At 39.1% G+C, this 14,711-nt stretch overlaps 1 protein-coding gene across 2 annotated transcripts in view; it reads right to left on the reverse strand.

Annotated features, from left to right (window-relative positions):
* The window catches only part of zbtb16a (zinc finger and BTB domain containing 16a), a 125,353-nt gene that overhangs the window by 12,091 nt on the left and 98,551 nt on the right, over positions 1 to 14,711 (reverse strand). For both annotated transcript variants that reach the window (XM_066708498.1, XM_066708506.1), the window contains exon 5: positions 2,517 to 2,687. In XM_066708498.1, coding sequence (XP_066564595.1) covers positions 2,517 to 2,687 — 171 coding nt within the window. The remainder of the gene's footprint in view (positions 1 to 2,516; positions 2,688 to 14,711) is intronic.

Below are 14,711 nucleotides of genomic sequence, written 5' to 3' on the forward strand. Positions count from 1 at the left end.
CACAGAACTGTTGCCAGACATTTGAACATAATTCTGTTTGAAAAAGGAAGTCACAACACCAACAATAACAAAACTGTTGCTTGTTGTGTTGTTTTTTTTTTCCTTTTTCATTCAGTTTGATTTCAGGAAGCCTGTGGGTCTGCATGCTCAACAGCGACAGCTTTTTTTATCCTCAGACAAAGCTCTACATCATGCACAAAACAGGCCACCAGAAAGCCCACAAGCCTACAAAAAATCAGGTTCGAAGGCATTCAAACCAATGTGGTGGCCATGTTTCTACAGAAATAAAAACAACATGTATGACATTTATGTAGGCAGAGAAGACCTGGGTCTGGGCACAGGCTAGTGTATACAGTACGGTTACTCACTCCAGCAGAAATCTAATAATGGCCTGACCTGCGCTGTGACTGGGCAGCCTGTGTTCATGTGAGCCGTTAGTTTTAAATATTTATTTTCCGAGTCAGGATCTTAAGCAGCTCTGACAATCTGACTGTTGTTTAAGGTCACAGGCAGGAAAGTCGTGTCCCAAAAAATTTCCTTTTCTCCAGGGAAACTATTTTGCTCAGAGAAAATCCAAAGTTACTTCCAAGTATAAATTGGACAGTTTGTTCCTTTTGTGTGTGTGTGTGTGTGTGTGTGTGTGCGTGGGTGCGTGCGTGCGTGCACATGTGTATGAGCGTGTAAAACATTTCTGTTTCTCAATTAACTGGCCTACATCTAGGTGAGCAGCCCCAGAGTTATTCATTTGCCAACCACTACAACTGTGACTCATTAAACAATATGACTATTGTACAAGATATTTTTAGGCATACAATAATAATAATAATAATAATAATAATAATAATAATAATATGGGGATGCATCCATACGTCAATGAAAAATGTGTTGCAGTATTGTTAGTATTTTATGTATTACAGTGCTGTTATCTACACTGCTTGAAAGTAGTTTTGTGCAAAATAACTTTGTAACAATTCAAAAATAAGTATGAGAAACTTTACATCACACTTATAAAGGCTAAACGAACAATGTGGCTGTGCAAAAGAAACCTATTTGGATATATTTATCTTCAGTATATTTACCTTTACATAATAAAAGTCTCTGAAAGACTTGCATACAAAAAAAAGTCAGTAAGCATTTACAGAAAAACAAAATCACAAATATCATTCATGAATAATTTATCAGAATATTATATAAACGGTGCCTCTCTCCCATCACTTTTTCAAATTCTTACTAGCCTTTTAAGCCCCCAGATCTTATTCAGAGCACTACATTGCTCCTGTAGCAATCACTAGACTACTTCATTCTGATCCATTTAGCTAAGGGCAAAACACTACACGAATGTTACTCTAAGCTTATATTACCAACATGAAAATTGGCCATAGAAGCAGTTTTGCAGAGACGTCAACAGAGCTGCATGGAAAAATAATATGCTCTCTATATGAGGCAGGTATGAATGTTACAACAACAAACAAAAGTTTTTAAGGTCAGCATTTAGAGTGGATGAAGGCTGAGCGACAAATAGCTGTACAGCTACAGTCAGGCTTGGTGCCAGAAGAGACCTGCAATTGTTTCCTCTCTCGGCTCTGTAAGCAAAGCTCAGTGTTGACCTGAATACCCTCTGCCATTTAGCCCTGGGCCTCTGCCAAAGTCAGAAAGCTGAAATGTGGCAAATAGTACCAAAGTACATGGTGTTTTTTGGGCTACAGACCTATACCCAATGAGGGTTAACCTTGATTCATTTCAGCTGTGACCTTGAGTTGGATTTCAACAAAGTTCTGCACAGCGGGGAAGCAAACAGGTCAAACTTGCAAGTTCTCTGAAAACCTAAAATAATCTTCACTTTCTATGCATTGGCATGCATGTGTTTTGGGTATTTTAGATGACTGACATTTAAAAACACAGGGCTCCTCTTCTGTTGTATTGTTCACATTCAAGACAAGTGATGCCTTTAACGAGATCGTTCAGCATGTCACTTATATATACGGGCGAACCCTGAAAGCACTAAAAATAATAAATTGAGAACTGCATCCCATAGTAAAGGCATACATTATTGTTATAGGCCTGATTTGTGCTCTATACTTCCTTTCAGCTCATGAACACATTTTAATATCATGTTCTCTGTCATCTAAACTGGATACATAAATTAATCTGAAGAGGCATGAGTAACATCTTGTAAACACACTGAAAAACGGGAAGAAAAACAAGCTACTAGTATAAAATATTTTATAAGATTAGGTGGGGATGACATATCTTCAAAATATTTTAGAGTCTGAAACTGAAAAAGAGGCAAGACAATATTTATGTGTCTTTTTTTTTCCCCCCCCTCTCTCTGACTGGGTTAAGTGCAATCATACTTGTGAGGATATGAACTTTCACATTTACGTTCCCCCCTGAGGTGCTCGTGCTCGTGTTTCAGAGGCTGGCTGGGCTGGTTGGTCCAGGTGGACACGTTGGACTTCCATTGCCCCCACCCTTTTGATTTTGTCTCTCTGGATTGAACTGGAGCGGCTCTGTACCTGTGTGGGAGCGCAGGTGACGCTTGAGTGCGGTGTGGCTGGGGAAGGTGCGGTTGCACTCGCTGCAGATGTAGCTGCGGACACCGGCGTGGACCTCCATGTGCTGCTGCAGCGCCGTCTGCGTCTGGAAGCGTTTGCCGCACAGCAGGCAGAAGATGGCCATGTCCGAACCTGTGGAAACACAGGACAGGAGGTCAAGGTTGGCCCACAAGGCTGTGCGTGTGACTTGACCCCACCGCAGTGCAGCACTGTGCAGTAAAGTACAGTAGGGTTCTAACTTCAGAAGGACAGAAAAACAAGGCAATGAAGACTACTACTACTACTATAATTATTTTTCATTAGTAGTATCTTAAGAAGCAGTAGAAGTAGTAGCACATTTCATTTCTTTGCTCTTGTACTATATTCACAACAACACTCAGAACCTTCAGTATTCAAATTTCGCTTAATTTATTACGACGATGGCGCGTCTTTTAGGAAATGGAAATAAACCTCCGTTTAGTTATGTCTCATCAACATGACATATAAGTAGTTTCCTTTACACCGGTGGCTGCTCTCTTCCTGGTGAAAGAATGGCTGTCGTAAATAATTTAAGGGAATGATTTTTTCATGACAGTAAATGAGAAATTTTAGGAATTGTTCCAGTGATTTTAGATGTCTGTCCGACTGGCAAGATGAGTGACAATTTACTAACTCCAAATCCCTAGTAGGAGAAAATACAGTTTTGTGAATCACATACTCGTTTCATTTCTACGCCTGTAAGTGTCCAGAATGTTTAAGCAATACACTGATAAGGCTCAGTGAGACTTTTTTTTCCTAAAAACAAACAAACACTTCTCCTTTCATCAACAAAGCATTTTCTGACAATTGGCTGTGACAGTGCTGTATAACACTCATGTTTCCACAGCTGTACAGTGCTCTGATATTTTCAATGATCATGGCAAAATGATTAGCAAATATTGTAAAACTCGAGTGCCTGTATTAATATGTCAGGAGTGCCCAATTGAGGCCCAAAAAAGAGCATTTTCCACTTATTTTCCTGCAAGCCTCAGTGCGCCAGTTCAGGTGTTCTTAGTAGAATAATAATTGTCAATGATACTAAAATAACATAATGGGAAGGTGAATGTTTTAACATAAGGAACTTGAATACAATTAGTGTAATTGCAGCAGCATTTCTAAATTGATACAGATCTCTGCAGGGGGTGCTCTGCTTTATAGAATAAGAAGCCCTTTTAAATACAGGGCAAATGACACATATAAGCATGACACTGCAGACTACAATTTATCAAATGGAGTTTAAAATAGATCATGTACAAACATCAGACCAATTTGGTGAAACGACTGTAGTTCTGTGCTCATTCCACTAGAGGTCATCAACAGGATTAAACCCCCCCCACCTTGACACTTGCTAAAAGAAATAAGGGTTTGCGTTTGATCAAAGGAAACCTGGAGTTCATGGAAGGAACCAAAACCACAAACAAGAGAAAAGAAAACAGCATTGTGTTGCTATTAACTTTGCAAATTGAGATGTGTAATTTTTGCTTAACAAATGAATGCCAAGAGGGCATGAGACAACTGTCTTTTTCCCCACACTTCCCTCGTGAACGTACATGCAAAGGATGGCGGACACACATTCACACTTTTTCAATTACCTCGCTCCTGAAAACTCCAGGGAATCTGGAGTGTTTAGAACTCAGCTTCTATTTCATCAGTCAATAACGCATCTTTCTAGCAAAGCTGCCACTAATTTAAAAATCTATGAGAAGCCCTGGCTGCATGTTCATAAACGCCAAGGCGAGAAAGTCGGCCTCCCTGGGAATCAATCTGCCTGAACACCGCTGAATAAGAGGGAAAGAACAAAACAAAACAAAAAAACAATACATGCACGCACACACACGAATGCAGACACACAAAAAACGAAGCAACTATGGCCTTAAATCACCGACTGAGTCAGTAATGCGAGTTAAGTGCAAATATATCCTGACAGCCCTCCCCTCTGGTTTCTCTCTGCAGCTTTCTCCTTCCACTGACTTCTTCCATTTTTTTTTTTTTATCAATGAAAAGGGGGCCATTGATTCGGTCAATTGTTCTGGGGATTCCTTAAGGAATTGAGGTATTTAACTGGGTTTGAGTGGCAGGCATGGTGTTTTGATGTAACAGTGGATGGTGCAGCGCTGAAGGTTTTAAACTGATGATCGCTCATCCTCTACAAGGCTCTTCATAAAAAACAACTGGGATGAGACCAAAAAAAAAAAAATGGACAAAAACAAATCTGCCTTCAGACACTGGAAGGCTGACAATTCTAGGGGGACAGACACACACAGATTCCGGAGCGTCACCCTCCACCAATCCAAGGATAAATATATATTCTTGTGACAAACTTAATGTTACACGTATACGTTTTATTTTCTCCTCTGTCTTTTTCAATTGAAATTGTTGTGCGCTTGTCAGGTACCTGCTCACATCTGCACAATGTCTCCGTTCCCGTTTCCGGCTCACCATACTTTACCATGCCATCCTGTAAATCTAATGTGATATATGCAAAACAGTGACCTAGCAAAGCTTTAACATTGATTTATTGCAACCGATATCAAATCGTAAGTCCCCTTACTTTGGGTTTTGTGGTCTTCGGTGACAGTTTGGTCAAAATCCGTTGAGGCCACGTTGGTTTTAATGTAATGTAGTAATAGCCTGTTTATAAACATGATTCTCTTTTTCCATACAACTAGCTTTAAAACCTTAATAATACAGTTGGAGTACAAATTATACTGCATCTGTTATTCTGTTACCGTTTCGGTATCTTTCATGTGCAGCCGTGAGGTGAATGCTAGTCGCAGAACAAGGAAAGAGGGGAACATTGCGGAACGCAGGGGGTTACCAGAGACTCTGACCTGAGAGAATGGGAGTTTTGCACATAGTGGAACCATTAAAGCAAATTACAATGTCAATTCTGGTTTAAAGAAATACCGGTTTAATAATTGGGGATGTGGTTCACGGGAGCTTAGCCGTCCCCAGAACAGCTTTATACACTGCGTGTGGGGATTCAAATATAATGGCATGGACACACTCTTTTCAAGTTTAATTCTGAATCAGTGATTACAAACCTTCTTTTTATCCCACATGGGCCCCAAGGTAACATGAATGTAAGAAACCCCAGGCGGAATAAAAGTATTATAAACCTGGCACGGAGTCCGTATCTGCTGCTCCAAGTTTACAGCTTTTGCATCCCCTGCTAAAGGGAACTATGCACCATATTTATTTATTTATGAATTGGGGGGGGTCAATATAACATTGTTCCCAATTCAACATGTGACTTGAAACAAGAGTGACAAAATGTTCACATTGAACAGTAGAAGGCACACAGTGCAATGAAGTCTGAGAGCCCAGATGGAGCCGTATCAGGCACGTTGACCTTCCACCTTTACTACCTTTACACATCCTGCAATTCTGCTCTAAGGCAATAATCCACATTCATTCAGTTTTAGCGCACGTCGCTGTGATGCAGTACAGATAGAAGAGGAAACCGGGTATCTGCACCCCGTAGTAAATAGGTCTACCTTATTATATTTAGATGTAAGGGATCTTAACGGATGTCTGTTTTTAGATTCATAACAGGTTGTCTTGAATACGTGGCCTTTGAAATATCAACTGTGTTTGCAACAAGAGACACAGAGCTCTGACATTGACAGGAAATCATGCTATACTACAGTAGGTCATCCTCATCCTGAGTTCAATCATGTAAAAAAGAGTTATGGTATTGAACCGAATGGTGATTTAATATAAACGACCTACAAGAGCAAGAACTACATGACCTTAGCACAACTTAATGACAGCAGGGGGACCAAATATGTACATGCTGTTTTTTATCCTTCTAATTTGGGGTATACATTAATAAATTAACTAATACAATTGTGCTTAAAGTTATTTTGAAACACACAAAGTACCCAGGTAAGCAGATAACTAAAACGACTATGAATTAAAACACATGTAAGAAACTCATTAAATATTAGCTAGGCAACAGCAGAGTGCTTTAGAGAAACTGTGAAGCCTGCTTCCATCAGGATGCATTAAGTAGTAGAAAGTGAAGTGTCATTTGCATTGTAAAGCAGATTGCCTACTCCCGGGCCAAACATTTGTGACATCATCAATAAAATAAAACACGACGATTAAAAAAAAAAAAAAAAAAGCTGACCTGGGAAGGTGTGATAGTGTAAAGTAAAACCCAAACAAAATAAAAAAAGATTAAAAAGAAAAAAGGGAAAGAGAAGGGGGTTAGCCTGAACACCCACTCCTGTCATTTAGGATAATTTACCTCTGCTCTTCCATCTATTTATAACGTCATCAGCCAGTACCAATGGGGCCTCTCCTTTATACTTCCAACATTAATTTAATGGTATTGAAGTGGCAGCCAGTGGTATTTAACAGTGCTGAATAGGGCTGTTAATGGAGAGAACTACTTTCACAGAGGAAGTGCCACTACTGCACAATCCTTTATTGCTATCCATTCGAAATCTTCAACTTCATAGGCCCGGTGGAATCCAAAAAAGGAATTCCGCACAACAGGAAAAAGCCAAGATTGCGTAACACAGGTCAGGCAACAAGTGGTTAATTTGTGTTTACATATAGATTACATATATTTCACACACACACATTTGAAAATGTGTGTATATACACTATATATATATATATATATATATATATATATACACATACACACATATACATATACACACATATATACACATACACACATATACATATACACACATATATATATATATATATATATATATATATATATATATATATATATATATATATATATACACATATACATATACATATACACACACACACACATATATATACACATATATACATATACACAATCAATCTATCACACATAAATATTTATACATATATTTTTTGTAACTGTCCAAAATCCCATATTGAAGCAAAACTGTGCTACATACATCTCAATAAAAATGCATTTAAAGTACAAACTAAAGGTGTGTTTTCATGATCATGGTGGCTCTAGACACAGTTCCTACTGTATTTTCAATAACAGGGCCTCCAGACTGCACATTACACTAAACTTTATCAAAAAAGTAACCTACTGCTGCAGAATTTATTTAAACGCCACTAAAAACAATGGTACTGTGGTGACAAATACCCCTCTGAAGCTGTGGAACAGTAATCTCCACTTTATTAGAGCCTGTGGAAGGGGCTTTATCAAGCTGCAAATGAAGCGGTATGTGGGAAGAAATCACAACCAGCTCTCAATCATGTACTCCCAGCCTGTGCGGAGACGGGGGGACATTCACAATTCTACCCTAGTCAGTGATTGTTACACTATACACATGGTAACACACACCAATGTGTTCGCAGAAGTGTTTATAGTGTAACACCAGTGACATCACACCAGTAGTTCTGCTTTTGCAGTGTGTATAACAGCATGTAAACCATTTAAGAGTTAGGTTTATACAACGATTATTCCTTTAACAGATCCTGAACTCCCCTGCACCCGAGTTACAGTTTAGAAAATGCATTTGCAGGCCGCTTGTAAATCAAAAATCACCAAAGTTTCAGGGAGCATCTGCTAAATCACCCAGATGGGGTTTTAAGATGAGACTTTACGGTTCCCCTGATTACTTTCTGGAATAAGGCCCGTACACAACAACTGAGAGCTAGCTAGTCCCTGATCTTGTGCACAGAAGCACTTCAAACATTTACAGTGACTCCAATAAACTATTTGTACAATCAGGTATGTAAATGTTTAGTGCATGTCTGCACAATCTACCTTTCCCCACTTGTTTTTATATACTTTTTAAATATTCTTCATCCTCAGTCATGATTTTATTTAATGTTCTCTTCACAGTGTTTCCAGTAATCATTTTCACAAACACAAATATGCACTGGAGTCAATGTGGAAGAGAAGATGCCCCATAAAACTACAATCGATATTCCAACAAACAGTTGGGGCAAAACACACCTATGCAACAAGTGAGGATCCAATCTGTAATCTGCAGTCGGAGACAAACCAGTGAGGAAATGGATAGACTTTCGTGGCTGAGCGAGAACTGGTAAGCAGATTTAAAAGGGACAGTGTTAACAGTATGAGCCTCTGACGACAACTTTAGGAAGCTAAGGGTTAACGAGGCAGGGAATTGTGAAACCTGATCAGTAAAAGCAAGCATTGAAATCAGCATTCATGTCAGCACCTCACCGCCTCCGTGTGCCACTGCCTTGTTCAACTGACCTATAGAAGCTCCCGATTTCTCTTGCTGGAGATCTCTTGATTGTGTGTAAATATAAAACACACCAGATCTCTATTAGTAATGCAATATATGTGTATGATTATTATAATTTTCATAAGGATGATGATATTGATATTAATAATAATGATTACTATTACAGTTAATACTATTATTAGTTTCCAATGACATTAATCGTGGCAAAGCCGATACAGACCATTTTGAATGGTGACCATCCCTGCCTGTGAGGGAGTAAATAAATAAATAAACAGAGATGGAAATGAAGCAGCACTGATGAACAGTAAATCCTGTGAGGTATGCGCCTGTGCTGCACGAGGGTTTGTGAGTGACAGCAGGAAGGGGTGAGAGGTCAGAGAGTCTGGGGCCCCTCTGCACCTCGGGCAGCTGTGGGGCTCCAGCGAGGAGTCGGTGAGATGGAAGGCAGGAGGAGCAGGGCTGGAGGCGGCCCCTGCTGGGCTCGGGGACAATGGGTGCAAGCAGGGGTGCCGAGCGGACAGACAATGCTGCCTGACCAGTGCTTTAACTGGATGTGGCTCGCAGCAAATGCTGCTTACATTTGCGGGCTCTTAGTTGTTAAAATAAATCAGTCAAAAAAATAAAAAGGTTCCAACATACAAACGTCCATGCACACAAACACACGTACACATGTACATATTCATATACTTAATTACAAACACAAACATGCACACATACTGAGACACTGTTTCTTATTCTGCACCTCAAATGTACTTTTCTATACCTCAGCCTTGTCTGTTCTGCTGTTTGTTTGTTTTTCCTACGAGCAACATTAACAGTAGGATCCTGTGTTCTTGGCATCTTGAAAGTTAACAGCTGTATTATTGAGACAGAATCACAAGACACCCAGTGCCTGTAAATAATGAACAGAACTGAATGTATCTGGGATTAATTAGAATGAACAAGCAATCCAGCTTGCGAAGAGTGTAAAAAGATATTGCATACATTTGTGTTGGCGAAGCGGCTCAACTGCTTTTTTTCTTAACATACGTCAAGGCAGTGTAATTTCCCCACTTTACATTATTAGCTTGCAAACGACATCGTGAAAAACAATCAGTGTGTTCAAAGAAACCCCAACCTACACACAATCAAAAGAAAGGAAAAGGCAACGGTCGCAAACAAAACAATAAAATAAAAAAACAAAACAAACAACAAACAAAGTAACAAAAAAAGAAAAGACTGCATGAAATTGTATGTTGCACATAAAGATGTCTATCCCTAATCACAAACATGACTCACAGGTACTAAACAGCACTTATAAATTAACCGGGCCTTTCGTCTTTCCCATTTCTGCATTGTAAGCAATTTTAAGGGCAGAGCCGTAGGTATCCCAAGGCGTGCGGGCCTATTCATTTCCACGGTAACCAAGCTATAGAAGAAAAGCAAACACCGAGGGGTCTTTCCTGTACTGTACCTCGCACAAAGAGGGAGAGAAGAAGAAGGGAAAAAAATACAACCACCACCATGCCATTAATTTTGCAGGACGTGCAGAAGCAAATTAAAATATAAAAGCTCACGCCACATAGATACAGACCTAGATAGAGGGCAGGACAGGTCAAGCCTGTGGAATTAAAGTCTTTGCAACAGTGGGGGTTTAAGCACAGTTCTATTACTCAGTGTTCAATATCCACCTTCCCTCTCTTTCTTCACGGCCCAAGGCAGTAAGCAATTAAGAATGCAGCGCAAAGCAGAGCGCGCTGGGAGAAAGAAGAGGGTTAGTTCGCGGAGTTAGATAAGAATGGTGGGCTAATTCCCTGCTGCCCCTTCAGCCTTATTTTTTGTGACACGGTGCCATGCTGCTAAACCCAGCTCAATTCCAAGTTTAAATTATAGGTTATCTAGGAAGTAGAAGCATTTTCAAGGAAACCGATTACACACACAGATATGTAGTGTGTGTGTATTATATATACACATATTAAATTATATATAAATATACACACACACACACAGCTCTTAAATCAGCATCTCTACATGTACTGCAGCCATTCCATTCCATTCATAATTTTATTTGGAATTTGGGAGAAATGTTGCCAGTAGTTGATGGAGACATAGTAGTGTCAAAAACACGTTGTGATGTGATTCAATAAAATGAAACTTATTATACAAAATTCTGGTCTAAATACCAAATAAGTGAGAGTGTGGCTACAAAATGAAATTCTTATACATACATACACACACACACACACATATATATATATATATATATATATATATATATATATATACAGCTCTTCCAGAGCCCTTACACATGGATTACACTATCCTTTGAAAATCACTATTTAGGTAAACGTGCAAAAAAAGCTCATTAAATTCGCGCGTGTGGGCTCCTGTGTCATTGTACCTTTGGCTGTAAATGTTAAGGATTAAGGACAGGAAAACTATGCATACAGTTGTAAATGTGCCTAAAAATGCAGTCTCTCCAATTGTGGGGACATCAATTGTTTTTCATTCGATCTTCACTCTGACGTCATCTTGGTCAGGTGATGAGCAAATTGGGTGGATTTGGCTGGCGCTCTGGTCAGTGTATTTTACCATCTCAAGACTGCAGAGACTTATTTAACCCATCATAAAGCTTCACCTTCTTCTCAATTACTGCAGCAATGCATATATTAAGGGTTTAATTGCATTATGTGGAGTCTCTGCACTTTAATGTAACACAAACAAGAAACTACTTCCAGTGGTGATCAGTATTGCCACCCCTTCCTTCACACTGTGTATTAATGTAGTTTTGATATTTTGCTTTGTAGGCTTCTCACACTTTTCTCACCATGTTCTGTAATCCATCACCAAATAAATGAATGAATAAATAAATAAATAAATACATAAAATACCAATCAGCAATTCTCTGGTCTAGACAATACAAGATGTACTGTTCTCTTGTAGATTGATGTTGCCAGATGCCAGTGTAGATGCCATATTAATTACACCAGGATGATGTAATGGAACCATATGTTTCTGTTCTGTCTATTTATAAATTACAATATATGTATAATGCTCTGCAAATTCTGAGTGTATGCATTTATAGGCCATATGCATAAAAGTGGGACCTACACATTAATGGACAAATTAAAAAAAGGTAAGGTTGAGGTAAGGTCAATTCTTGTAATAAAACTAACAACAAACAACAACTCTGGAATGAAACTGAACTAGAGATAAGAACTTAAACAGGTTTTGTCAAATATTTTAAGACAAAACATTCTTCTCTTTTTCACTCACTTTAACTTGTATTTAAAATGCCACCAGCATTTGTTTCTGCAACTGATGGCTTGCAAATGTATTTAGTTCAATCTCCAGAATCTAGTCACTGATAAATGTTTTTATTGTTGTTGCTTATTTTAACTTACCATTCTCAAAAGAAAGAGAAGACAGGAGAAAAAAGAAAAAAATCTTAATTCATCAGAACAAAACAAAAAAAAAACAGGTTTTGGTGGTAAAACATCACAGATATTACAATGCGTCATTTAATTACTTTTAAATCGGTGGCAGGGATAATAGAAGATGCAATGCGCCTTTAAGAGAATAAAATTTACAGTGCGCAGCCAGCCAGCCAGCCAGCCAGCCAGCAAGCCAGCCAGCCATCTATAGTTTGAGATCGTTTACAATGGAGAAAACCCTGCTTGCTGTTCCCTATCCCACAAATCCGATTTAATCAGACAACTCTACCAGTGTGGCTTGAAGTAAAAAAAAGGATAATTAGTAAACAGAGAGCTACTTCAGTGCTTCATTGGCATTCGAGCGGGGTTAGTGTGTCGCATTTAAAATGCAGTCTGATGAAGTCTACAAAATCAAACCATTTGTTACTCCTATTGAAGAGGCTTCAGGCCACTGGCAATTAAATTGGAATTAGTGCAGGGAATGAGATACGGCAGATTCATACCAAGAAGGAAAACTGTCTGGAAGACGTCTTGGGTTCAATCAAGTTTACAGTTTCTAATATTTAATTTGTAAATAATTCTGTTATTTTCCAACTCACACCCCCAACCTCCACCTTTTCCTTCATCTCTTCCTTTTCTCCCTTCTTTTTTTAACATTTTTTTCAACATTATGCAGGTGTAACATCTGCAAGAGCTTTGGAGTTAAAGCAATTACCACTTACTACTTTCGGTTTTCTCTTGAATGTAAATTCCTTTGTTTAAGTATCCTGTGTAGAACCACCAAACATTAAAGCGAAATATATATGTACTGTATAGCACACTGGGGACCCTGAAACTAATGGAATAGCTCTTGGCAAATACGATTTCACAATCCAGAAAAATCTACTAAAAACCGAGAGCAGCCCAACAGGCACTGGATATCACAGCAGCTAGGCTAGACAAATATTTAACTGTGATGTAAACAATTTGCCATGTTTGAGTGGTGTGGTTGTATAAGCTCGCTTGGGTGTTTGGCAGAGACAGTTAAACCAAACAAAACATGCTTGAAATGTTGTACTTTCAGCTCACAGAACCATCAAAGCGGGGTCTCTGATAATGACATGCCTTGCCACCACTAAAAATGATTTTATGCCAGAGGAATTCCAGACATCCTTAGAAAACTGTTCATCTACGGAACACTTAACAGCAGAAACATCCTAATTTATGTATTTGGCATAGAGGCTTTTAATCAGGACACAGACACACCAAAAGCATGCATGCTTTGTTTTGCACACAGGGTTAATGCCTTTAAAAAGCCATTGTTGGCTTATTTGAAGATTAAATACAACAATTTCAAACATAAACATGAATGACGGCCTTTCAGGCACTCACACGGCAGGCTTCTGCTTTAGCCTTTCTACAAGCTGACCTTGCTCCTCCAAATGAAATGTTTCTAGAGCACTGAATGACAAGAAAGAAGGGGGGAGAAGAAATACCTGTACATTTGTGGGTTATTCTGAGAGAGTAAAAGGCCGAGATACCATTTACTTTGCACAGCTGATTGGGCACAATGCAGATAGGGGCTACCAGTGGGAGATCCTATACACGCCGCTGAGGACAAGAGAGATGCAAGATAAATGAACTGCAAATGAAAATGAACAGCTCCTGTGATACAGCTGGTTTCCGAATCGCTTGCTTGGCCGTGGCAACCAGGCAAATGGTTGCCAAGGGGGTCAGAATTTTGTGCCAGTCAATAGCCACAATTGGCCCTTTCATGTGCTGCACTCACTGCAAAAATTCCCCTCAGAAGGGGGCGCTGTGACACGTGGGTGCACCGCAACAGCTTCATATCGACGTACCATCTACATAAACGATCTGACTTGCAGTCTGGAATATAACAGTGGTCTCCAACATGCTAAGAGACTTATCGAAGAGGATTAGAGCCAGTCAAGTGTACCGTTACAGCAAAATATTATAAATTATTTTAATACGCAGGTGTGGCTTTCAAATTCCAGCGCACCAGGAGGTTAAAAATTCACAGACACACGTATATATGTTGCACTTATCATATACACAAATCAGGTACATACAGACCGAAATGCATACAGGAAACTTGACATAAAGCTTGCAGGAAATCCTGGGGTTGTAAGTAATAATGCAAACTTAAATCCATGGGCAGCATGTTCAGATCTAATATTTGTGTCAAGTGTCAGGCTTTCTGAGTTACACATCGTACATGCAACTTTGCCTGTGAAAAAGCAGAGTAAAGGAAGCAATTTTCTTGTTAAACACTTAACTTTGCATTTGACTAACGTTATTGTGTTTGCTCTTATAAACTGTAATATAATTTGCTGCCCCCCTCCCTCCTCTATCTACTCTTATGAGAATATGCAGGAGTGCTCTTCAAGCAAGATCATTATTGAAAAAAACATTAGGAAAATGAAAATAAATTGTGCGGTTTCCCCAAATGACAAACTGCCACAATGAGAAAGCAAATTACTTTTCAGCACAAATCTGAGTTTATTTTTCTTGAAATGCAGCCTAGTTTGTTTACA

This window comes from Amia ocellicauda, chromosome 1, assembly GCF_036373705.1.
Source record: "Amia ocellicauda isolate fAmiCal2 chromosome 1, fAmiCal2.hap1, whole genome shotgun sequence".
NCBI classification, from domain to species: domain Eukaryota; kingdom Metazoa; phylum Chordata; class Actinopteri; order Amiiformes; family Amiidae; genus Amia; species Amia ocellicauda.